General features: G+C 51.5%; 1 protein-coding gene, 1 long non-coding RNA gene and 1 pseudogene across 2 annotated transcripts in view; 2 read left to right on the top strand and 1 right to left on the bottom strand.

Annotated features, from left to right (window-relative positions):
• The window catches only part of LOC719481 (uncharacterized), a 29,711-nt gene extending 14,043 nt beyond the window's left edge, over positions 1–15,668 (bottom strand). The window contains exons 1-2 of the mRNA XM_028845612.2: positions 15,455–15,668; positions 35–13,334 (exon numbers count right to left, since the gene is read on the bottom strand). Of these exons, the coding sequence (XP_028701445.2) occupies positions 35–13,334; positions 15,455–15,515 (13,361 nt within the window). The 5' untranslated portion in view covers positions 15,516–15,668. The remainder of the gene's footprint in view (positions 1–34; positions 13,335–15,454) is intronic.
• On the top strand, positions 13,231–14,597 carry LOC144339739 (uncharacterized). Its single transcript, XR_013415113.1, has 3 exons — positions 13,231–13,366; positions 14,229–14,345; positions 14,461–14,597. It is a non-coding gene; the product is annotated as an uncharacterized LOC144339739 (long non-coding RNA).
• A 2,600-nt stretch (positions 15,669–18,268) lies between the features above and the next one.
• LOC100430179 (protein downstream neighbor of Son pseudogene) lies at positions 18,269–19,632 on the top strand (annotated as a pseudogene).
• Positions 19,633–25,724: the final 6,092 nt, after the last annotated feature.

The following is a 25,724-nucleotide window of genomic DNA, read 5'->3' as shown; positions in this document are numbered from 1 at the left end:
AGAGGTGATGCTGGGAGTACTGGGTGGGGTGGTCTCAGTGGTGGTGATCGACGAAGTGAAGCTGGGAGTACTGTGAGAAGTGGTCTCTGTGGTGATGATAGAAGAGGTGAAGCTGGGAGTGCTGTGGGAGGTGGTCTCGTTGGTAGTGATCAATGAAGTGAAGCTGGGAGTGCTGTGGGATGTGGTCTCGGTGGTGGTGATCATAGAGGTGATGCTGAGAGTCCTGGGTGGGGTGGTCTCTGTTGTTGTGATCAAAGAAATGAAGCTGGAAGTACTGTGTGAGGGGGTCTCGGTGGTGGTGATCGAAGAAGTGAAGCTGGGAATACTGTGTGAGGTGGTCTCGGTTGTGGTGATAAAAGAAGTGTAGCTGGCAGTGCTGTTTGAGGTGGTCTCGGTGGTGGTGATTGAAGAAGTGACGCTGGGAGTACTCTGTGAAGTGGTCTCAGTAGTGGTGATCGAAGAAGTGATGCTGGGAGTACTCTGTGAAGTGCTCTCAGTGATTGCGATCGAAGAAGTGTAGCTGGGTGAAATGTGTGAGGTGGTCTCGTTGGTGGTGATTGAAGAAGTGAAGCTGGGAGTACTCTGTGAGGGGGTCTCGCTGGTGGTGTTTAAAGAAGTGAAGCTGGGAGTACTCTGTGAGTGCGTCTCTGTGGTGCTAATCGAAGAAGTGAAGCAGGGAGTACTGTGTGAGGTGGTCTCGGTTGCGGTTATCAAGGAAGTGAAGCTGGAAGTACTGTGTGAGGAGGTCTCTGTGGTGGTGATCAAAGAAGTGAAGCTGGGAGTACTATGTGAGTTGGTCTCGGTTTTGGTGATCAAGGACGTGTACCTGGGAGTGCTGTATGAGGTGGTCTCAGTGGTGGTGATTGAAGAAGTGAAGCTGGGAGTACTGGGTGAGGTGGTGTCGGTGGTGGTGATTGAAGAAGTGAAGGTGGGAATACTGTGTGAAGTGGTCTCTGTGGTGGTGATCGAAGAAGTAAAGCTGGGAGTACTGTGGGAGGTGGTCTCGGTCGTGGTGATTGAAGAAGTGTAGCTGGGTGTACAGTGTGAGGTGGTCTCGGTGGTGGTAATTGAAGAAGTGAAGCTGGGAGTACTGTTTAATGTGGTCTCGGTGATGGTGATCAAAGAAGTGAAGCTCGGAATACTGTGTGAGGAGGTCTCTGTGGTGGTGATCGAAGAAGTGAAGCTGGGAGTACTATGTGAGGTGGTCTCGGTTTTGGTGATCAAGGACGTGTACCTGGGAGTGCTGTGTGAAGTGGTCTCGGTGGTGGTGATTGAAGAAGTGAAGCTGGGAGTACTGGGTAGGGTGGTGTCGGTGGTGGTGATTGAAGAAGTGAAGCTGGGAGTACTGTGTGAAGTGGTCTCTGTGGTGGTGATCGAAGAAGTAAAGCTGGGAGTACTGTGGGAGGTGGTCTCGGTCGTGGCGATTGAAGAAGTGTAGATGGGTGTACAGTGTGAGGTGGTCTCGGTGATGGTGATCAAAGAAGTGAAGCTGGGAGTACTGTGTGAGGAGGTCTCGTTGGTGGTGATGAAAGAAGTGAAGCTGGGAGTACTGTGGGATGTGGTCTCGGTGGTGGTGATCAAAGAAGTGAAGGTGGGAGTACTGAGTGAGGTGGTCTCGGTGGTGGTGAAAAAAGAAGTGAAGCTGGGAGTACTCTGTGAGATGGTTTCGGTGGTGGTGATCGAAGAAGTGAAGCTGGGAGTGCTCTGGGAGGTGATCTCTGTCGTGGTGATCTTAGAAGAGAAGCTTGGAGTGATGTGGGATATGGTCTCGGTGGTGCTGATCGAAGAAGTGAAGCTGGGAGTACTGCCGGATGTGGTCTCGGTGGTGGTGATCAAAGAAGTGAAGTTTGGAGTGTTGTGGGATGTGGTCTCAGTGATGGTGATCGAAGAATTGAAGCAGGGACTGCTGTGGGAGGTGATCTCGGTTGTGGTGATTGAAGAAGTGAAGCTGGGAGTACTGGGTGAGGTGGTCTCTGTGGTGATGATCAAAGAAGTGAAGCTGGGAGTACTATCTGAGGGGGTCTCAGTGGTGGTGATTAAAGAAGCGAAACTGGGAGTACTGTGGGATGTGGTCTCTGTGGTGGTGATTGAAGAAGTGAAGCTGGGAGTACTGTGTGGGGTGGTCTCGGTGGTGGTGATTGAAGTAGTGAAGCTGGGAGTATTGTGGGATGTGGTCTCGGTGGTGGTGGTCGAAGAAGTGAAGTTGGGAGTACCGTGTGAGTGGGTCTCAGAGGTGGTTATGGAAGAAGTGAAGCTAGAAGTACTGTGTGAGGGGGTCTCGGTGGTGGTGATCGAGGAAGTGAATCTGGGAGTACTGTGTGAGGTGGTCTCAGTAGTTCTGATTGAAGATGTGTAGCTGGGTGTACTGTGGGAGCTGGTCTCGATGGTGGTGATTGAAGAAGTGAAGCTGGGAGTACTGGGTGAGGTGGTCTCAGTGGTGGTGATCAAAGAAGTGAAGCTGGGAGTACTATGTGAGGGGGTCTCAGTGGTGGTGATTGAAGAAGTGAAACTGGGAGTACTGTGGGATATGGTCTCTGTGGTGGTGATTGAGGAAGTGAAGCTGGGAATACTGTGTGGGGTGGTCTCGGTGGTGGTGATTGAGGAAGTGAAGCTGGGAGTATTGTGGGATGTGGTCTCGGTGGTGGTGGTCGAAGAAGTGAAGTTGGGAGTACCGTGTGAGTGGGTCTCAGAGGTGGTTATGGAAGAAGTGAAGCTGGAAGTACTCTGTGAGTGGGTCTCGGTGGTCGTGATAGAGGAAGTGAATCTGGGAGTACTGTGTGAGGTGGTCTCGGTGGTTCTGATCGAAGAAGTGTAGCTGGGTGTACTGTGGGAACTGGTCTCGATGGTGGTGATTGAAGAAGTGAAGCTGGGAGTACTGGGTGAAGTGGTCTCAGTGGTAGTGATCAAAGAAGTGAAGCTGGGAGTACTATGTGAGGGGGTCTCAGTGGTGGTGATTGAAGAAGTGAAACTGGGAGTACTATGGGATGTGGTCTCTGTGGTGGTGATTGAAGAAGTGAAGCTGGGAGTACTGTGTGGGGTGGTCTCGGTGGTGGTGATTGAAGTAGTGAAGCTGAGAGTATTGTGGGATGTGGTCTCGGTGGTGGTGGTCAAAGAAGTGAAGTTGGGAGTACTGTGTGAGTGGGTCTCAGTGGTGGTTATGGAAGAAGCGAAGCTGGAAGCACTGTTTGAGGTGGTCTCAGTGGTTCTGATCGAAGAAGTGTAGCTGGGTGTACTGTGGGAGCTGATGTCGATGGTGGTGATTGAAGAAGTGAAGCTGGGAGTACTGGGTGAGGTGGTCTCAGTGGTGGTGATCAAAGAAGTGAAGCTGGGAGTACTATGTGAGGGGGACTCAGTGGTGGTGATTGAAGAAGTGAAACTGGGAGTACTATGGGATGTGGTCTCTGTGGTGGTGATTGAAGAAGTGAAGCTGGGAGTACTGTGTGGGGTAGTCTCGGTGGTGGTGATTGAGGAAGTGAAGCTGGGAGTACTGTGGGATGTGGTCTCGGTGGTGGTGATCCAAGAAGTGAAGTTTGGAGTGTTGTGGGATGTGGTGTCAGTGATGGTGATGGAAGAATTGAAGCGGGGACTGCTGTGGGAGGTGATCTCGGTTGTGGTGATTGAAGAAGTGAAGCTGGGAGTACTGGGTGAGGTGGTCTCTGTGGTGATGATCAAAGAAGTGAAGCTGGGAGTACTATGTGAGGGGGTCTCAGTAGTGGTGATTGAAGAAGTGAAACTGAGAGTACTGTGGGATGTGGTCTCTGTGGTGGTGATTGAAGAAGTGAAGCTGGGAGTACTGTGTGGGGTGGTCTCGGTGGTGGTGATTGAGGAAGTGAAGCTGGGAGTATTGTGGGATGTGGTCTCGGTGGTGGTGGTCGAAGAAGTGAAGTTGGGAATACCGTGTGAGTGGGTCTCAGAGGTGGTTATGGAAGAAGTGAAGCTAGAAGTACTGTGTGAGGGGGTCTCGGTGGTGGTGATCGAGGAAGTGAATCTGGGAGTACTGTGTGAGGTGGTCTCGGTAGTTCTGATTGAAGAAGTGTAGTTGGGTGTACTGTGGGAGCTGGTCTCGATGGTGGTGATTGAAGAAGTGAAGCTGGGAGTACTGGGTGAGGTGGTCTCAGTGGTGGTGATCAAAGAAGTGAAGCTGGGAGTACTATGTGAGGGGGTCTCAGTGGTGGTGATTGAAGAAGTGAAACTGGGAGAACTGTGGGATGTGGTCTCTGTGGTGGTGATTGAAGAAGTGAAGCTGGGAGTACTGTGTTGGATGGTCTCGGTGGTGGTGATTGAGGAAGTGAAGCTGGGAGTAATGTGGGATGTGTTCTCAGTGGTGGTGGTCGAAGAAGTGAAGTCGGGAGTACCGTGTGAGTGGGACTCAGAGGTGGTTATGGAAGAAGTGAAGCTGGAAGTACTCTGTGAGGGGGTCTCGGTGGTGGTGATCAAAGAGGTGAAGATGGGAGTACTGTGTGAGGTGGTCTCAGTGGTTCTGATCGAAGAAGTGTAGCTGGGTGTACTGTGGGAGCTGGTCTCGATGGTGGTGATTGAAGAAGTGAAGCTGGGAGTACTGGGTGAGGTGGTCTCAGTGGTGGTGATTGAAGAAGTGAAGCTGGGAGTACTATGTGAGGGGGTCTCAGTGGTGGTGATTGAAGAAGTGAAACTGGGAGTACTGTGGGATGTGGTCTCTGTGGTGGTGATTGAAGAAGTGAAGCTGGGAGTACTGTGTGGGGTGGTCTCGGTGGTGGTGATTGAGGGAGTGAAGCTGGGAGTATTGTGGGATGTGGTCTCTGTGGTGGTGGTCGAAGAAGTGAAGTTGGGAGTACCGTGTGAGTGGGTCTCAGAGGTGGTCATGGAAGAAGTGAAGCTGGAAGTACTCTGTGAGTGGGTCTCGGTGGTCGTGATAGATGAAGTGAATCTGGGAGTACTGTGTGAGGTGGTCTCGGTGGTTCTGATCGAAGAAGTGTAGCTGGGTGTACTGTGGGAACTGGTCTCGATGGTGGTGATTGAAGAAGTGAAGCTGGGAGTACTGGGTGAAGTGGTCTCAGTGGTAGTGATCAAAGAAGTGAAGCTGGGAGTACTATGTGAGGGGGTCTCAGTGGTGGTGATTGAAGAAGTGAAACTGGGAGTACTGTGGGATGTGGTCTCTGTGGTGGTGATTGAAGAAGTGAAGCTGGGAGTACTGTGTGGGGTGGTCTCGGTGGTGGTGATTGAAGTAGTGAAGCTGAGAGTATTGTGGGATGTGGTCTCGGTGGTGGTGGTCAAAGAAGTGAAGTTGGGAGTACTGTGTGAGTGGGTCTCAGAGGTGGTTATGGAAGAAGCGAAGCTGGAAGCACTGTGTGAGGGGGTCTCGGTGGTGGTGATCGAGGAAGTGAATCTGGGAGTACTGTATGAGGTGGTTTCGGTGGTTCTGATTGAAGAAGTGTAGCTGGGTGTACTGTGGGAGCTGGTCTCGATGGTGGTGATTGAAGAAGTGAAGCTGGGAGTACTGGGTGAGGTGGTGTCTGTGGTGATGATCAAAGAAGTGAAGCTGGGAGTACTATGTGAGGGGGTCTCAGTGGTGGTGATTGAAGAAGTGAAACTGGGAGTACTGTGGGATGTGGTCTCTGTGGTGGTGATTGAAGAAGTGAAGCTGGGAGTACTGTGTGGGGTGGTCTCGGTGGTGATGATTGAGGAAGTGAAGCTGGGAGTAATGTGGGATGTGGTCTCAGTGGTGGTGGTCGAAGAAGTGAAGTCGGGAGTACCGTGTGAGTGGGACTCAGAGGTGGTTATGGAAGAAGTGAAGCTGGAAGTACTGTGTGAGGGGGTCTCGGTGGTGGTGATCAAAGAGGTGAAGATGGGAGTACTGTGTGAGGTGGTCTCGGTGGTTCTGATCGAAGAAGTGTAGCTGGGTGTACTGTGGGAGCTGGTCTCGATGGTGGTGATTGAAGAAGTGAAGCTGGGAGTACTGGGTGAGGTGGTCTCAGTGGTGGTGATTGAAGAAGTGAAGCTGGGAGTACTGGGTGAGGTGGTGTCTGTGGTGGTGATCCAAGAAGTGAAGCTGGGAGTACTATGTGAGGGTGTCTCAGTGGTGGTGATTGAAGAAGAGAAACTGGGAGTACTGTGGGATGTGGTCTCTGTGGTGGTGATTGAAGAAGTGAAGCTGGGAGTACACTGTGGGGTGGTCTCGGTGGTGGTGATTGAGGAAGTGAAGCTGGGAGTATTGTGGGATGTGGTCTCGGTGGTGGTGGTCGAAGAAGTGAAGTTGGGAGTACCGTGTGAGTGGGTCTCAGAGGTGGTCATGGAAGTAGTGAAGCTGGACGTACTATGTGAGGGGGTCTCGGTGGTGGTGATCGAGGAAGTGAATCTGGGGGTACTGTGTGAGGTGGTCTCGGTGGTTCTGATCGAAGAAGTGTAGCTGGGTGTACTGTGGGAGCTGATGTCGATGGTGGTGATTGAAGAAGTGAAGCTGGGAGTACTGGGTGAGGTGGTGTCTGTGGTGATGATCAAAGAAGTGAAGCTGGGAGTACTATGTGAGGGGGTCTCAGTGGTGGTGATTGAAGAAGTGAAACTGGGAGTACTGTGGGTTGTGGTATCGGTGGTGGTGATTGAAGAAGTGAAGCTGGGAGTACTGTGTGGGGTGGTCTCGGTGGTGGTGATTGAGGAAGTGAAGCTGGGAGTATTGTGGGATGTGGTCTCAGTGGTGGTGGTCGAAGAAGTGAAGTTGGGAGTACCGTGTGAGTGGGTCTCAGAGGTGGTTATGGAAGAAATGAAGCTGGAAGTACTCTGTGAGGGTGTCTCAGTGGTGGTGATCAAGGAAGTGAATCTGGAAGTACTGTGTGAGGTGGTCTCGGTGGTTCTGATCGAAGAAGTGTAGCTGGGTGTACTGTGGGAGCTGGTCTCGATGGTGGTGATTGAAGAAGTGAAGCTGGGAGTACTGGGTGAGGTGGTCTCAGTGGTGGTGATTGAAGAAGTGAAGCTGGGAGTACTATGTGAGGGGGTCTCAGTGGTGGTGATTGAAGAAGTGAAACTGGGAGTACTGTGGGATGTGGTCTTTGTGGTGGTGATTGAAGAAGTGAAGCTGGGAGTACTGTGTGGGGTGGTCTCGGTGGTGGTGATTGAGGAAGTGAAGCTGGGAGTATTGTGGGATGTGGGCTCGGTGGTGGTGGTCGAAGAAGTGAAGTTGGGAGTACCGTGTGAGTGGGTCTCAGAGGTGGTTATGGAAGAAGTGAAGCTGGAAGTACTGTGTGAGGGGATCTCGGTGGTGGTGATCAAGGAAGTGAATCTGCGAGTACTGTGCGAGGTGATCTCAGTGGTTCTGATCGAAGAAGTGTAGCTGGGTGTACTGTGGGAGCTGGTCTTGATGGTGGTGATTGAAGAAGTGAAGCTGGGAGTACTGGGTGAGATGGTCTCAGTGGTGGTGATCAAAGAAGTGATGTTGGGAGTACTATGTGAGAGGGTCTCAGTGGTGGTGATTGAAGAAGTGAAACTGGGAGTACTGTGGGATGTGGTCTCGGTGGTGGTGATTGAGGAAGTGAAGCTGGGAGTATTGTGGGATGTGGTCTCGGTGGTGGTGGTCAAAGAAGTGAAGTTGGGAGTACCGTGTGAGTGGATCTCAGAGGTGGTTATGGAAGAAGTGAAGCTGGAAGTACTGTGTGAGGGGGTCTCGGTGGTGGTGATCAAGGAAGTGAATCTGGGAGTACTGTGTGAGGTGCTCTCGGTGGTTCTGATCGAAGAAGTGTAGCTGGGTGTACTGTGGGAGCTGATGTCGATGGTGGTGATTGAAGAAGTGACGCTGGGAGTACTGGGTGAGGTGGTCTCAGTGGTAGTGATCAAAGAAGTGAAGCTGGGAGTACTATGTGAGGGGGTCTCAGTGGTGGTGATTGAAGAAGTGAAACTGGGAGTACTGTGGGTTGTGGTCTCGGTGGTGGTGATTGAAGAAGTGAAGCTGGGAGTGCTGTGTGGGGTGGTCTCGGTGGTGATGATTGAGGAATTGATGCTGGGAGTATTGTGGGATGTGGTCTCGGTGGTGGTGGTCGAAGAAGTGATGTTGGGAGTACCGTGTGGGTGGGTCTCAGAGGTGGTTATGGAAGAAGTGAAGCTGGAAGTACTCTGTGAGGGGGTCTCAGTGGTGGTGATCAAGGAAGTGAAGATGGGAGTACTGTGTGAGGTGGTCTCAGTGGTTCTGATCGAAGAAGTGTAGCTGGGTGTACTGTGGGAGCTGGTCTCGATGGTGGTGATTGAAGAAGTGAAGCTGGGAGTACTGGGTGAGGTGGTCTCAGTGGTGGTGATTGAAGAAGTGAAGCTGGTAGTCCTATGTGAGGGGGTCTCAGTGGTGGTGATTGAAGAAGTGAAACTGGGAGTACTGTGGGATGTGGTCTCTGTGGTGGTGATTGAAGAAGTGAAGCTGGGAGTACTGTGTGGGGTGGTCTCGGTGGTGGTGATTGAGGAAGTGAAGCTGGGAGTATTGTGGGATGTGGGCTCGGTGGTGGTGGTCGAAGAAGTGAAGTTGGGAGTACCGTGTGAGTGGGTCTCAGAGGTGGTTATGGAAGAAGTGAAGCTGGAAGTACTGTGTGAGGGGATCTCGGTGGTGGTGATCGAGGAAGTGAATCTGCGAGTACTGTGCGAGGTGGTCTCGGTGGTTCTGATCGAAGAAGTGTAGCTGGGTGTACTGTGGGAGCTGGTCTCGATGGTGGTGATTGAAGAAGTGAAGCTGGGAGTACTGGGTGAGGTGCTCTCAGTGGTGGTGATCAAAGAAGTGATGCTGGGAGTACTATGTGAGGGGGTCTCAGTGGTGGTGATTGAAGAAGTGAAACTGGGAGCACTGCGGGATGTAGTCTCTGTGGTGGTGATTGAAGAAGTGAAGCTGGGAGTACTGTGTGGGGTGGTCTCGGTGGTTGTGATTGAGGAAGTGAAGCTGGGAGTATTGTGGGATGTGGTCTCGGTGGTGGTGGTCGAAGAAGTGAAGTTGGGAGTACCGTGTGAGTGGGTCTCAGAGGTGGTTATGGAAGAAGTGAAGCTGGAAGTACTGTGTGAGGGGGTCTCGGTGGTGCTGATGGAAGAAGCATAACTGGGTGTACTGTGTGAGCTGGTCTCGATGGTGGTGATTGAAGTACTGTGTGAGGGGGTCTTGCTGGTGGTAATTGAAGAAGTGAAGCTGCGAGTACTGTGTGAGGTGGTCTCGGTGGTGTTGATTGAGGTAGTGAAGCTGGGAGTACCGTTTGAGGGGGTTGTTGTCTTAGAAGTCACTGATGTGGAGGTGATTGAAGAAGTCTTGAGTAGAGTAGATCTCACTGCTGTTTTGAAAGATCCTGTGGTAGGAGTCAGTGTGGTGGTCTCAGGGGATGTGGCTGCTGAACTGGTCAATGTAGTCTGACCTGTGCCTTTAGTTGCTACAGTGGATGAAGATGTTTCCATCGTTGTAAAGGTTGTGAATGAGGTGTTGGTTATGGGTGATGGAGTGGATCCAGCTGTTGTGTGGAGTATACTGGTGATGGATGGAGGTGAGGAGATAGTCTCGGTGTGAGTGGTCCCTGTACTGCTGGCAGACATGGAAGAGGAAAATGAATATGTTGCTGGGAAGCTCGTCAGGAGGGAAGTTGTCTGAGTGCCCTCAGTACTTGTGAGAGTTGGTCTCTCACTGGGAGTGGTGGCAGAGGTCATGCTGACAAGGGATGAGGTTTCTGTATTCTGGATGTTGGGGGAAGATGGGATGTCACTTGTGGACACTGCTGAGGTACTGGAAACAGCAAATGTTGAGGAGAGGACTGTTGTTGTAGTCAAGGATTCAGTAGAGCTCACAGAAGAGTGGATGATAGTTGTGGATGTTGTCGAAGGGATGTCTGTAGTCAGAGAAGATGGGGTCATGGTTGTGGAAGTCACCATGGTACCTGAGGTAGGCAAAGCTGAGGAGATGGCAGTTGTGGTTGTACTGCTTGTGGAGTAGATGGTTGAAGAAGTGAAGCTGGGAACACTGTGGGAGGTGGTCTCAGGGGTGGTGGTTACCAAGGTTGTGATAGGAGTCGTGGCAGTTTCTACGTTTAGGAGAGAGGAAGAGGTGGGTGAGAGAGAAGTCTCAGGGAACAATGTACCTGTCATACTTGTGGGGTAGCTGATGTCGGTCGTGGAATCTGTGGCTGTGCTAGTGGGAGAAGTAGTGTAGGTGGTCTCAGATGTAGGTCTAGACCTGGTGATGGTAGTGGGGAGTGTGGTCACCAAGGTGGATAGAGGGGTAGTGTTGGTGTTATGACTGGTGATTGTTTCTGTGCTCAGGACAGGTGTAGAATATAAAATGCTACTGGTGAGTGATGATAACGTATTACTGGCTGTGGGCCAGGAAGTCGTTCTTGCCATAGAAGTCACTGTATTGGTGGGAGTGACTGAAGAAGTGATGGGAGGAGTAGAAGTCATGGCTGTTGTGAGAGATTCTGTGGACATGTCAGTTGTAGGAGTCAGTGTGGTGGTCTCAGGGAATGTGGCTACAGAGCTGGGGAAGGTGGTCTGACCTGTGCCTGTAGTTGCTACAGTGGTTGAAGGTGGTTCCATCATTGTGGATGTGGTGAATGAGGTGGTGGTTGTGGGTGATGGGGTTGATTCTTCTGTTGTGTAGAGTGTACTGGTGCTGGCTGGAGGTGACGAGATACTCTCTGTGTGAGTGGTCCGGGCACTGCTGGCAGGCATGGAAGACGAAAATGAATACGTCCCAGAGAAGGTCATCAGGAGGGAACTTGTCGGAGTGCTGTGTGTACTAGCAAAAGTTGGCCTCCCACTGGGAGTGGTGGCAGAGGTCATGCTGACAAAGGATGAGGTTTCTGTATTCTGGACAGTGGGAGATGAGGGAACGACAGTTGTTGGCCTTGCAGACATGTTGGATACTGTGTACACTGAGGTGAGGTCTGTCATTACAGGTAATGAACTAGTGATGCCCACAGATGATGGAGTGATGGTTGTTGGTTGTGAGGTAGGGATACCTGTACTCTGAGTAAATGGAATCATGGATGTAGAAGCCACCATGGTACCCAAGGTTGTGGGAACTGAGGTGACGGCAGTTGTATATGTGCTGTCTGTGGAGTAGATGGTTGAAGAAGTGAAGCTGGAGGTACTATGTGAGGTGATCTTGGTGGTGGTGGTGGTGGTTACCAAGTTTGTGGTAGGAGTTTTGGCTGTTTCTGTGGTTGAGACCAAGGGAGAGGTGGGTGGAATAGAGGTGGCAGTGGATGATGTCTCTGTCATAGTGGTGGGATAGGTGATTTCAGTCGTGGAGTTTGTACCAGGGCCACTTGGAGAATTAGGATAGGTGGTCTCAGATGTAGTCATAGATGAAACATTTGTAGTGGGGAGTGTGGTTACCAAGATAGATGGAGGGATTGTGTTTGTGGTGCCACTGGTGATTGCTTCTGTGCTTGGGACAGGTATAGAAGACAGAGTCATACTGGTCAGTGATGTAAAATAATTGGTGGTTGTGAGAGGAGAGGTGGTACTTGTCACAGAAGTCACTGTATTTGTGGAAGTGACTGATGAAGTAATGGGAGGAGTGGTCTCAGCTGTTGTGAGAGATTCTGTGGACATGTCAGTTGTAGGAGTCAGTGTGGTGGTCTCAGGGAATGTGGCTGTAGAGCTGGGGAAGGTGGTCTGACCTGTTCCTGTAGTTGCTACAGTGGTTGAAGGTGGTTCCATAGTTGTGGAAGTTGTGAATGAGGTGGTGGTAGCAGGTGACAGGGTGGATTCCACTGTTGTGTGGAGTGTACTGGTGATGGCTGGAGGTGAGGAGATACTCTCTGTGTGAGTGGTCCCAGCACTACTGGCAGACATGGAAGAGGAAAATGAATATGTTGCTGGGAAGGTTGTCAGGAGGGAACTTGCTGGAGTGCTGTGTGTACTTGCAAAAGTTGGTGTCCCACTGAGAGTGGTGGCAGAGGTCATGCTGACAACGGATGAGGTTTCTGTATTCTGGATGCTGGGGGAAGATGGAATGACACTTATGGACATTGCTGAGGAACTGGAAACAGTGAATGTCGATGTGAGGTCTGTTCCTGTAGTCGGGAAGCCAGTAGAGCCCACAGAAGGGTGGGTTATAGTTGTTGGTGTTGTCGAAGGGATGTCTGTAGCCAGAGAAGACGGGGTCATGGTTGTGGAAGTCACTATGGTACCTGAGGTAGGGGGAAGTGAGGAGATGGCAGTTGTGGATGTGCTGACTGTAGAGTAGATGGCTGAAGAAGAGAAGGTGGGAGTACTGTGGGAGGTGATCTCAGTAGTGGTGGTTACCAAGTTTGTCATAGGAGCTGTGTCTGTTTCTGTGGTTGGGAGAGAGGAAGATGTGGGTGGGAGTGAAGTCTCCATGGACAATGTACCTGTCACACTTGTGGAGCAGGTGATTTTGGTTGTGGAGTCTGTGGCTGTGCTAGTGGGAGAAGTAGGGTAGGTGGGCTCAGATGTAGGTGTAGACCTGGTGATGGTAGTGGGGAGTGTGGTCACCAAGGTAGATAGAGGAGTGGTGTTTGGGATACCACTGGTGATTGTTTCTGTGCTCAGGACAGGTGTGGAAGATAAAATGGTACTGGTGGGTGATGACAGTGTATTGGTGGCTGTGGGCCGGGAGGTGGTCGTTGTCACAGAAGTCACTGTATCTGTGGAAGTGATTGAAGAAGTGATGTGGGAAGTGGAAGTCACTGCTGTTTTGAGAGTAGTAAATACTGGGGCTGGGGACATGGTTGTATGGACACTTCCAGTGGGCAGGGGAGTCCTTTCTGAGATTCTAGTTGTAGAGGAGACCATAGTGTGGAAGGTTGTGTCTGTGGCTGACACAGAGGAAGAGGGTGTCACTGTCACTATGGGAGTTTCCCTTCCAGAGGTGGTAGAGGAAGAAGATGTCACGGCTGACGTTCCTTTCTCAGTAGTGGTCATAGGGTAAGTCCTGGTGAGGGTGGTCACTGGCTTCTGTGTCACGGGAGTGGGGGTGTAAGAGCTGGTGAAGGCCACCTGCGTCGTGGTCACACAGATGGAGGTGGGGTGGGAGATGGTGATTGTAAAGCTCGTTGGATACACGCACTCAGTGGTGGCCGAATAGACCAACACAGTGGGTGGAGTGGTTTCAACCTTGAAAGCAAACTTGGACGTCGGGGTGGTTGAGGTGTTGGAACTGACTGGAGAGGTGAGCAGTGTTTCAGAGATGAGTGTGTCATGGGGGGAGGTAACGAGCGTCATAGGTACATTTTCCCTGTGGCCAGGAGCAGAAGAGACAAGCTGGGGGACACCGAGTGGCCACCCAGCCAGGTCTCTGGAGTGTGGAGAATTGCTGAGCACAGCGCGGGCTGCTTCCGCCCTGGGGAAAGGCACATGAGAGATGGATGTGGCCGTAGATACAGTTCCTGCATTGGCAGCAGAGCAGAGGAATCCACTGGTAAGTCCGTGGGTCATTTTGTCACATCACTCATGTAAGTTACTCACTCACTCCCATTTTCCAGGCAGCATCACAGAGGGCAGGGTATGCCACAGCTCACTCCTGCATCAGAGGCAGCTTGGAGCTGGGCGCTTTGTGGTGCTGGAGCCCACTGCCTGTCTGCTCCTAGGGGAGCAGTGGGGCATGGGAGCGCTCCTTCCTCACCCGGCCTTGGCCTTGTCATGGCCGGTCCTTCTGTCCTGGGATAGCCAAGCTGGGCAGAGCCTCCCTCCCCTCCCTTCCCTCCTCTGGTCACACGCAGGCCCCTCCTCCCTCTGCCCCTTCCTCTCCTCCCTCTGCTGCTGCCTGGAGTCCTCCCATCCCCTCCATTAACCTTCTGCTCCCACCATGGCTTCTCCCTGCACCCTGCTGCTGTCTGGGCTGACTCCCGCTTTCAAAGAGAAAAAGAGAGAACACAGCCAAATCCTAGCAGGGGATGCATCACAAAAACCATGAGACAGAGAAAGCTGCCCAAAGAGGGCCAGGCGCAGTGGCTCACGCCTGTAATCCCAGCATTTTGGGAGCCCAAAGCAGGTGATCACCTGAGGTCAGGAGTTCCAGACCAGCCTGGCCAACATGGTGAAACCCCATCTCTACTGAAAAAAAAAATACAAAAATTAGCCAGGTGTGGTGTCGTGCACCTGTAGCTGAGGCAGAAGAATCGCGTGAACCTGGAAGGCAGAGGCTACAGGAAGCCAAGGTCGCACCACTGCACTCCAGCCTGGGCGACAGAGCAAGACTTCATCTCAAAAAAAAAAAAAAAAACTGCACAGGTAACATCAAGGAGAAACAGAGGCTAAGCTCACACGCTAATGACTTCAAGGGGCATGGAGTGAGGACCACGCGGAGAGGTAGAGAGACAGGATGGAGAAGGAAACTTCCAGAAGGAGCTACCTCAGCAGTCATGTGTGATGAGTTCCGGAGACCTTAAGGCTTAGCGGTGAGTGTTCATCACAAAAATAGACATATTTTTCTATAACTCTTCCATTTTGGCCACAGGATTCATTAGTTTACAAACATGAACCCCAGCATGTGGATTTCAACCCATTTCACAGATGGTGTGACTTAGGATCAGAGATCCTGCTGTTGGGGGCAGTCACAGGCAAGGAAGACCGGCAGCCACAGCAGACGGGAAGTGGAAAATACTGGACCTGCTGCCCCTCACCTCAGGCACAGCCCATCTTGTGGGTGAGAGCTGGGGTGTCAAGTCTCAGCCTAGCTCGCGGGTGTCAGGGAAGTGGGGTCAGGAATTATGAGAAGCCCCAAGTTACACCACTTGACTCCAGGATGTGCCCCTGGAGGTGACTGAGAAGGGAACTCATGGGCCTCTGGGGTCAGGGATCAGAGGCAGACACTGGAGAACAGGGACAAGAGAAGTACAGAGGAATTGTGGGGTGTTCCTGCAGGGCAGAAGAGAGAAGCCTGGGACCCCATGCCGGGTAGTCTCAGACGCACCCCTGGAAGCAAAGTGGACTTCAGAAGCTCCCTGCCCTGGTCCTGGTACCAACAGCCGTGCCCAGACACATGGGCCCTGGCCGGGGTGAGAGAGTGACAGCAGAGCTGGGGAGGAGCTGCTGAGGGACAAAAGGCAAAGAGGCTGAAACCGGAAGTCGGAAACCAGGGGCAGAGGTCAAAGGGCTCTCGGGGAGGGAGAGGCCAGTTTGGAGGGGGCACTGGGGCTGGGGGCGTGAGGCGGGTGACAAGAAGGAGCCAAGGCAGGAAGGGCACTGCTCTGGGAAGACGTAACTCCCACCCTCCACCCTCCCGCTGCAGACACAGGTTGGGGTGCAGCCCCTGCAACCTGTTCAGTGCTTGGTGGAGAGTGGCAGCGGGGACCCAGCTCCCTTGCTCCTTCTCAACCTCCGTTTTCCCTCTACCAAACCCTTCCTCATCCCCCCAAGGCCATGCCTCGGTTCTCCCTGCACCCAGAGCTGAGAGAAGCCCCTCCTCATTCCCCATCCCCAGGCCTCAGAGCCACCTTCTCCTCCACTCCCCTGGAACATAACATCAGGAGCTTCTCTCCAGCCCCCTCCCGCCTCTCCCCCTTACCTGTGGCCCCTGGGGAGGCCTTGAGCATCCAGAGGAGGCCGAGGAGCCCCAGCAGCTGCATTGGCCCAGCAGGCAGAGGGCTGGTGCAGAGCAGGTTCCAGGGCCAGGACAGCGGCAGGGACCGGGACGTGCACGCAATGAAAGTGCTGGTTATCTGTTCTACTGAGCACAGCCTCACCTTTGCACCGCCCCACCTCACCCCTCTTCCTCCCTTCTCTCTGCATCTGGACAGACGTCAGTGCTGTGGGAAGCAGGGACACGAGGGAAAAGGACAAATCCAGGAGGTGTCAGGCAGGGAGAGTCGCTGGTGGCCCAGCCCCACAGCCTGCCTGGCCCACGTGGAGCTACCTGGAAACTGCCCTTCCTCCCCCACGCCCATGGAGGGTACCCTTGACCAAGGGCTTGGACTCTGGAGTTTGGGCCGACTCCTGCAGCCTCTCCTTAGTTTCAATTCCTCCTGCTGGGGAGACGGTGCAACCGCGCTCTCCTTCAAGTCTGCTCTGTCCCTTAATCTGCCCCCCGGCTCCATCCTGCCCCTAGTAGGACCCCACAGGCCAGACAAAACTGTGAGAGCAATTAACACAGAATTCCGTCTGAAGTCATTTTATTATCTGAAGAGTTGGGGCTAGGTCCAGAAAAGGAAACACAGATAACCAAAGGAAACACTCAAAAATACTAGTCTGGGCCAGGAGTGGAGGCTCATGCCTGTAATCTCAGCACTTTGGGAGGCCAAGGGATCACTTGAGGTCAGGAGTTCGAGACCAGGCTGGGCAACACGGCAAAACCCCATCTCTACTAGAAATACAAAAATTAGTCTGGCATGGTGGCGGGTGCCTGTCGTCCCAGCTACTCGGGAGGCTGAGGCAGGACAATCGCTTGAACCCAGGAGGCAAAGGTTGCAGTGAGCCAAGATCACACCACTGCATTTTAGCCTGAGCAACAGAGCAAGACTCCATCTCAAAAAAAAAAAAAAAAAAAAACTAGTTTGGACCTAGCACATTGTTTGACCTTCCTAGGTGGTAACTATTAGGAAGATTGAGTCTATCCAGTTTGGGCAAAGGTATGAAGAATAGATGTTCTCGCCTAGATGGTGGGTTTACAGGTGGGTTGGTTTGCTTTAAAAGGGTAATTTGAGGCTGGGCGCAGTGGCTCATGCCTGCAATCACTTTGGGAGGTCAAGGCAGGCAGACCACTTGAGGTCAGGAGTTTGAGACCAGCCTGGCCAAAAGGGTGAAACCCCATTTCTACTAAAAATGCAAAACTTAGCCAGGCTTGGTGGCGCACATCTGTAATCCCAGCTACTCGGGGGACTAAGGCAGGAGAATTGCTTTTTTGAGACAGAGTCTCACTCTGTCATCCAGGCTGGAGTGCAGTGACATGATCTCGGCTCACTGCAACCTCTGTCCTAGTTCAAGTGATTCTCCTGCCTCAGCCTCCTGAGTAGCTGGGATTACAGGCGTGTGCCGCCATGCTCAGCAATTTTTTTTTTTTTTTTTTTTTGTATTTTTGCTAGAGAGCAGGTTTTGCCATGTTGGCTTGGCTGGTCTCGAAATCCTGGCTTCAAGTGATACACCCGCCTCGGCCGCCCAAAGTGCTGGGACGACAGGTATAAGCCACCACGCCTGGCCCAGCATCTGTAGCTTGATTTCCTTCCTACTCTCTGCACCCTCTTCTGGGTGCTCCAGTGCACACTGAGAACTGGTGAGGTTTTGGAGAAGCAGACAGTAGAATGAGGGAAGACTACCCTGAGAAGGCAGAAAAATCATTTCCACTGCTCTGCAGGGGAGCTAAGGCGCAGGAATGCCCTGAAAGATGAGGGGACATGTGCTGGATTGAGCGTGATGTTTGCTGGGGAGAGAGTGGTGGTGCAGGTGCATTTGTAGGTGACAAGAGCAGTAAGACCAAGCTGAGATGTTTGTTTATTTATTTATTTGAGACAGAGTCTTGCTCTGTCACCCAGGCTGGAGTGCCGTGGTATGATCACAGCTCACTGCAGCCTCCACCTCCCAGGTTGCAGCAATTCTCCTGCCTCAGCCTCCCAAATAGCTGGGATTACATGTACACACCACCATGCCCAGCTAATTTTTGCATTTTTAGTAGAGACAGGGCTTCACCGTGTTGGCCAGGCTGGTCTCAAACTCCTGACCTCAGGTGATCCACCCCTCTTGACCTTCCACAGTGCTGGGATTACAGGCATGAGCCACCACATCCGGCCTCATAAGCTGAGATATTTAGACATCAGAGGAACCTCTGTGGGCTGAGTAGGCCTGGAAATGCCTCTGTAGGGCAGATCAGCGTCAGAGAGGCCATTGAGAGGCACCCAAAGCCATCCTGGGGGGAGGACATGAAGGTCCAGCTGGGAACCCAACTCCCCTGGAAATGGGGGCTCCACCTGATGGTTGGCTGAGGGGCACTGAGATGTATGGTCCAGGAGGCTGTGTTGACTGGGAGGAGAGGAGCCTCTTTTTGCTGGATGACAAGGGTTTCCAGTTGAGTCTGTTGAGTTTGGGGTGATGGTGAGGTTTCTGGGTGGAGCTGTCCTGGAGGCCTTGGGTCTCAGGGGAGGGCTTCCGGGATGGATCCACTGCCATTGCCCCAGCCCCTGCTATGGGCCGAGGTATGAAAATGTAGGTGCTCACCATGCACTAAAACGGCCAGCACCTTGGTCTTGAACTTTGCAGCCTTCAGAGCTGTGAGAAATAAATCTCTATATTTTTTGTTGTTTTTTAGATGGAAGTCTTACTTTGTTGCCCAGGCCTGCCTCGAACTCCTGGGCTTAAGCTATCCTCCCACCTCAACCACCCAAAGTGCTGGGATTACAGGCATGACCCACCGTAACCGGCCAATATCTATTATTTAAGCCATTCAGTCTATGGTCTCTGCTATGGTAGCCCAAGCTGACTAAGACAGGCTGCCTTCAAGATTTTCTCTTCATCAGCTGGGTGCAGTGATTCATGCCTTGTAATCCCAGTGCTTTGGGAGGCCGGCCTCAGCCGCCGCGCGTCGTGGCCCAATCAGTTCCCTGCTACTCACCCAGCTTCCGAAAGCCGACAGAAAAGGGCCCGGAGCCGTGGAGCTGCCGCCTCCCCGCCCCGTGAGCTGCCGGAGCCGGCGGCCCGCCGAGCCGCCCTGGCGGCGGGGTTGCACCTTCGCCCTTTCCCTGCCGCGGGGGGCAGAGGCGGTGGCGGCGGCCCGGCCGCTGCCCAGAGGAACCCTTTCGCCCGCCTGGACAACCGACCGCGGGTCGCCGCGGAGCTCCCCGACGGGCCGGCCCGCGAGCAGCCGGAGGCGCCGGGCCCGTTTTTAGATTCTAATCAAGAAAATGATTTGCTATGGCAAGAGAAGTTCCCTGAAAGAACAACTGTTACTGAATTACCCCAGACTTCACATGTATCGTTCTCCGAGTCTGATATTCCATCCTCAGAAAATACTGAGTTACCTGTGGACTGGAGTATTAAAACCCGACTCCTTTTCATCTCTTCTCAACCCTTTACCTGGGCAGATCATTTGAAAGCACAGGAAGAGGCTCAAGGTCTTGTCCAGCATTGTAGGGCAACAGAAGTTACTTTGCCTAAAAGTATACAGGATCCCAAACTCTCCACTGAGCTCCGTTGTGCCTTCTAGCAGAGCCTTATCTATTGGCTCCAGCCTGCTTTGTCTTGGCTACCACTGGACCCTCGTATTGGAGCTGATAGAAAAATGGCTGGAAAGACAAGTCCTTGGTCAAATGATGCAACCCTGCAGCATGTTTTAATGAGTGACTGGTCCGTGAGCTTTACTTCTCTATATAATTTGCTGAAGACAAAACTTAGCCCCTATTTCTACGTTTGTACCTATCAGTTTACTGTCCTGTTCAGAGGAGCAGGATTAGCTGGAAGTGACTTCATCACAGGTCTCATATCTCCTACAACTCGAGGTTTAAGAGAAGCTATGAGAAATGAAGGTATTGAATTTTCTCTGCCTTTAATAAAAGAAAGTGGCCATAAGAAGGAGACAGCATCTGGAACAAGCTTGGGATATGAGGAGCACGAAGTGTATATGTGAAGACACAAGCTCTTTCTGGATACAGAGACCAGTTTAGTTTGGAGATTACAGGTCCTATCATGCCTCATTCTCTGCATTCACTGACCATGCTGCTCAAATCTTCACAGAGTGGGTCTTTCTCTGCAGTACTACATCCACACGAGCCAACTGCTGTATTTAACATCTGCCTGCCAGTGGACAAAGTACTTGATATGGAGGTTGTTCATAAGGAGCTTACTAACTGTGGTTTGCACCCTAACACTTTGGAGCAACTTAGTCAAATACCATTACTTGGGAAATCAGCTTTACGGAATGTGGTGCTGAGAGACTACATTTATAATTGGAGATCCTGAACACCAAAGTAAGCCTAAAAGGAATCTTTGAGGAAAAAAGCCTTCTAGCAAGGAAATTCAAGATTCCTGAAGTTGAAGGAATATACTGACATGTTTATAAACATAACTTTTATTACAGTAGCATCTAAGGTTTTAAATCAGTGTTTTCTGCTTTTACTATTTTCAGATTAGATTTTTAGATATAAAGATGAAAAACTCAGATAACTCAAATGAGCTATCTGTATCCCTACAACCTAATTGTATATTGAGTAGAAATTGAATTAATATGTTTCCTTGCAAATGGGAAATCACATAGCAGTTACCTCATGGCATTGTGACTAATGGCATCAAGGCAAAAATATGTTACTTTACCATTTACCTAAGACTGTTAGCAGGTTCTTGTTCCATAAAGGTAGAAAATAAATATAGATAGCATCTACTGAGCTAGCTGATTGGTGATGCTTCTACCTTAATATCTTTCCTACTGATTTATAATTCCTTTATTTTCACATATACTAAAACTCTAATGCATGTTAATTCAGATAAAAAGGCATTTTGTATTCCACATAGAATAGTGTTAAGAATTGTGAAGTACACTGAGCTGTCATGGCAAAGTAGTATTTAATGTGCTTATAGGGTGTGTGTGTGTGTGTGTGTGTGTGTGTGTGTGTGTTGTGTGTGTTGGGATTGTATAATTCACATTTTTAAAATAAAAGTGCTTAGAAATCAAAAGCAAAAAAAAAAAAAAATTGGCCGGGCGCGGTGGCTCAAGCCTGTAATCCCAGCACTTTGGGAGGCCGAGACGGGTGGATCACGAAGTCAGGAGATCGAGACCATCCTGGCTAACATGGTGAAACCCCGTCTCTACTAAAAAATACAAAAAGCTAGCCGGGCGTGGTGGCGGGCGCCTGTAGTCCCAGCTACTCAGGAGGCTGAGGCAGGAGGATGACGTAAACCCGGGAGGCGGAGCTTGCAGTGAGCTGAGATCTGGCCACTGCACTCCAGTCTGGGCGACAGAGCAAGACTCCGTCTCAAAAAAAAAAAAAAAAAAAATTAAGATGGATGTGATGGCTCATGCCTGTAATCCTGGCACTTTGGGAGGCCGAGGCAGGAGGATCCCTTGAGTCCAGGAGTTCGAGACCAGCTCGGGCAACATAAGGATTTAAAAAAAAAAAAAATGAGCTGGTCATAGTGGCACATGCTTGTAGTCTTAGCTACTTGGGAGGCTAAGGGGAGAAGATCTCTTGAGTACAGGAATTATAGACTGCGGTGAGCTGTGATTGCACCATTGCACTCCAGCCTGGGTGACAGAGTGAGGCCCTGTCTCAAAAATTTTTTTTCTCTCTTTATCTTTGATTTTCAACAATTTGACTCTGACTATAATGTCTGTGGTTTGTGGTCCTTCTTTTAGTTTTGGGAAATTCTTAGTGATTATTGTCTTCAAATATTTCTCCTGCTCTGTTCTCTCTCTCTTCTCCTTCTGAGATTCCAATGACATGTATGTTAGGACATTCCATATTGGACTATAGCTCTTGGGTGCTCTGTTCTGCACAAATCCCCACCACCCCTTTCTGGATTTCAGGTTGAGTAATTTTTATTGACGTATCTTCAGTCAATTGACTGAATATAAAAACTGATTTATCTTCAGTTTTTACTGACTTATCTTCATAATTATTTCCTCTACTGTGTCTTATTTACTGCACATCCTGTTGAAAAGAAGTCTTGGCCAGGTGCAGTGGCTTATACCTGTAATCCCAGCACTTTGGGAGACTGAGGTGGGAGGACAGCTTGAGCACAGGAGGTCGAGGCCAGCCTGAGCAACATAGTGAGGCCCCATCTCTACAAAAAATACGAGAAAAAAAATTAGCTGGGTGTGGTGGTGTGCACCTGTAGTCCCAGCTACTTGAGAGGCTGAGACAGGAGGAATGCTTGAGCCCAGGAGGTCGAGGCTGCAGTGAGCTGTGATTATGCCACTGCATTCCAGCCTGGGCAACAGAGAGAGACCTTGTCTCAAATAATAATAATAACAATCTTAAAAAATCAGAAAAGAACTCTTTATCTGTGATATTATGGCTTGTATTTCTACCATCCTCATTTAAAAGAAGCCTCTTGAGAGGCACCGAGAGCCACCCTGGCATAGGAGATGGACGGTCCAGGAGGCTGTATTGACCGGGAGGAAGGAGCCTCTCTTTGGTGGAAGACAAGGGTCTCCAGTTGCGCCTTTTGAGTGTGGGGTGACGTGAAGTTTCTGGGAGGAGCTGTTCTGGAGTCCTGCGGCTCCCGGACAAGGGACGCAGTTTAGAACTCTACCTTCTCCAAGTGCTGCAAAGGGCACAAGGGCCAGAAAATGCCAGGGACCCACATGGGGACTGGAACTGGTATCCTGTTTTGTGCACATGAAGCTCCCAAGTGTTCCTAGTAAGGGTCCAGGAGGGGATGGTGCAGGGGAGAGGGACCAAGTGTCTGCCCCGGAAGGGCAGGGTCAGGGGTCTGAAGGGGTCAGCACTCTTTAGCTGAGAAAGGTGAAGCTGGGAGTGGAAATGGTTAACATCTATAAATTTGGGAAGAGAGTGGTGGAGCTGAGAACAGATTTGTTCACAATAGACAAAGGGGCAACCTTTGAAACTCGAGTGATGTAAAATCTGAAGCAATTACAAGGAGTGCTGTTTTATACAGAGAGTAATAGACTTACGCATTCAGCAAACACCAAAGGCTGGCTCTGCCTGGGCAGGTGCTCTGGAGGAGGCAGGGGGAATAAACAGTTTATAGGAGAGTTAATGAGATGGGATTGGGGCAGAAACGGCCACAGCCCAGTCTGCTGCTGGAGCTACGAGAGGGGGCCCGGGGCTGGAGGGGCACAGAGGGGACCTCTGGGGGCCTTCCATCTGCGCTGATGAGGGTACGGGGAGAGGGAGAGGCAGCGTTTGAGTTTGGTGGCGGTTGAGAAGTAGTACAGGAAGGAAGTATTATATTAACAGATGCTCAAAGGCCTTACAAATTCAGAACCACATTGTCTGAACTTACACGGAGCTAGGGAGAGAATTGGGATATGGGTAATCAGATTCCCTGGAGAAGATCTAATCTTGGGTGGCACTGGGATGAGCTGGGGTCACCCACAGCTCATTGGGGTGTGGGAAGGCCCAGAGACCCCCACACCCCAAAAATATTAAAAATATTTCCAGTCCCCATGTGGGTCCCTGGCATTTTCTGGCCCTTGTGCCCTTTGCAGCACTTGGAGAAGGTAGAGTTCAAGACTGCGTCCCTTGTCCGGGAGCCACAGGACTCCAGAACAGCTCCTCCCAGAAACTCCATGTCACCCCACACTCAATATATTAAAATATTAAAAATGGGCCAGGCATGGTGGCTCACTCATGCTTATAATCCCAGCGCTTTGGGAGACCAAGGTGGGAGGATTGCTTGAGGGCAGGAGTTTGAGACTAGCATGGGCAAAAATATTTTATTTTTTAATAAAAAAATGTTTTAAAGTTAGGGCCGGGCACAGTGGCTCACACCTATAATCCCAGCACTTTGGGAGGCCAAGGTGGGCAGAACACAAGATCAGGAGTTCGAGACCAGCCTGGCCTACTTGGTGAAATCCCCTCTCTACTAAAATTACAAAAATTAGCTGGGCATGGTGGCAGGTGCCTGTCATCCCCACTACTTGGGAGGCTGAGGCAGGAGGGTTGCTTAAGCCCGGAAGGTGGAGGTTGCAGTGAGCTGAGATCCCGCCACTGCACTCCAGTCTGCTGAGCAAAAGAGCAATACTCAGTCTCAAAAAAAAAAAAAAAAAAAAAGCTACAGATGCCACTGGTAGTCTCTGATCTGACATCTAAACTGCTCCCCAAGGACCCAGAATCCATTCCTGGAGCAGGGCATGGTTTTCAGAGAACTGGGGTCTGCTACAGGAGGAGAGGCACGGGTACAGAAAACTGGGGTCTGCTAGAGGAGGAGAGCCGCGGGTGCAGAGAACTGGGGTCCACTAGAGGAGGAGAGGTGCAGGTGCAGAGAACTGGGGTCCCTAGATGAGGAGAGGCATGGGTGCAGAGAACTGGCATCCTCTAGGGGAGGAGAGGCACAGGTGCAGAGAACTGGGGTCCTCTAGGGGAGGAAAGGCAAAGGTGCAGAGAACTGGGGTCCTCTAGGGGAGGAGAGGCACAGGTGCAGAGAACTGGGGTCCTCTAGAGGGGGAGGGGAGGCATGGGTGCAGAGAACTGGGGTCCTCTAGAGGCAAAGGGGCGTGGGTGCAGAGAACTGGGGTCCTATAAGGAGAGGTGTGGGTGCAGAGAACTGGGGTCCTCTAGAGGGGAAGAGGGGCGCAGGGCGCAAATCGCCTGTCAAGTGATGGCCATGTTCATTATTTGCTGTGTGGCCCCAGGCAAATCACTCATCCTCTCTGAGCCTCCATATCCTTATCTGCCCTGACTTCCTTACACAGTCCTCCTGGTGACAATCATATGAGCTACGTGCTGGGGAATGGCCTTGTGAAGGGCAGAGCTCTCTACAAGAGGAGGGCAGGGGTCTCTGGATCTAATCAGACCTTCCAAAGCCCTCCGGAGTGGTCCTACTTGCCTGGCCTCACACCCTCCTGCTTTCTGCACTGGCCATAGATAGATGGTTTTCTGACTGTTTTACACACGAAGGGGTTCACCTGTGTTATCTTTGCCACACAATTATAAGCACCTCAGGGACAGGGGCTTTGGTTGCTTAGGGGCCATCTCTAACACTCGGCTGGGTACACCGAGGCAATGCCACCTGCTGACTCCTGGGGCCTTCATCATCACTGTCATCACCTCCATCACCCTCTCCTTGAATAATCTGACTAGAGAGATCTGCTGGGCCAGGCCTTGGGAGCAGGGATGCGAAGGACCCCTCCTAAGACCCATCCAGGCCCACAGCTTCCCACTCCTGTATATGAACTTAAAGGGAATCTATACGTTATTAATAAACTCTCATAATGTCCCCAAATCCACAGAGTTCATCACTCCAGCCCTTGAAACTCTCCCATCAGCTCCTCCCCGCCTGTACCTCTCTCCGAACATGTCCGGGTGGGGTAAAGAGGTCTCATCTGTCAAGGCTTGGCAGACAGAAGCCGCCTCGGAGGGCCTGAGTCCCTGGCTAGGAGGATGGTGGGACTTCCCTGGTGGGTTACCTCGAAGGTGTCCTGCAGGGCTCCAGAGACCCCCACATCAGCTCCCTGCCCCCTCACGACCCCTTCTGCCCTCCCCACAGCCTTCAACTCAAGGTCTCCCTCTCCCACCTCTCCTCATCCCTGTCCACCCCTGCCAGGAAGGAATCAGAAAGTCTGCTTTTTATGAGGGAAATCAGCAGGTCAGAGCCATCTCTCAGACACAGCCACCACCAGGCTGAGCAAGGACCCCCAAACTCCTGTCTTTTCCCGCAGCCCCTCAGCCATTTTTTTAGATGGTTTTTTACTCGTGTTGTGAGACTGGAGGGCGGTGGTGCCATCTCACCTCACTGCAACCTCCACCTCCGCCTCCCATGTTCTAGTGATTCTCCTGCCTCAGCCTCCCAAGTAGCTGGGATTACAGGGGTGCCACACCATGACCAGCTAATTTTTGTATTTTTATTAGAGACGGGGTTTCACTATATTGGCCAGGCTGGTCTCAAACTCCCGACCTCAGGTGATCCACCCACCTCGGCCTCCCAAAGTATTGGGATTACAGGCATGAGCCACCACAACCGGCCCCGTCAGTCATTTCTAAATGGAGGGGATTCCCCAGGTGCACCTGAGGCTCCCCCAGGTCAAGAGAGGACACTGTCAGACAGCCCTCTGGATTCCCTCTCTCCCGACCAGGGCTGGCAGCATGTGCAGTGCCCCTGTGAGGCTTGGAAAGACCCATCCCTCCAGCAGATAAAGCCCCCAGGAGGAGGGTGGGCAGAGCCCACTGTCTGTG

This window comes from Macaca mulatta, chromosome 3 (assembly GCF_049350105.2).
Source record: "Macaca mulatta isolate MMU2019108-1 chromosome 3, T2T-MMU8v2.0, whole genome shotgun sequence".
In the NCBI taxonomy this organism is placed as follows: domain Eukaryota; kingdom Metazoa; phylum Chordata; class Mammalia; order Primates; family Cercopithecidae; genus Macaca; species Macaca mulatta.
Note: the sequence above shows the minus strand (reverse complement) of the source record. Positions and strands in the feature narration are given on the sequence as shown.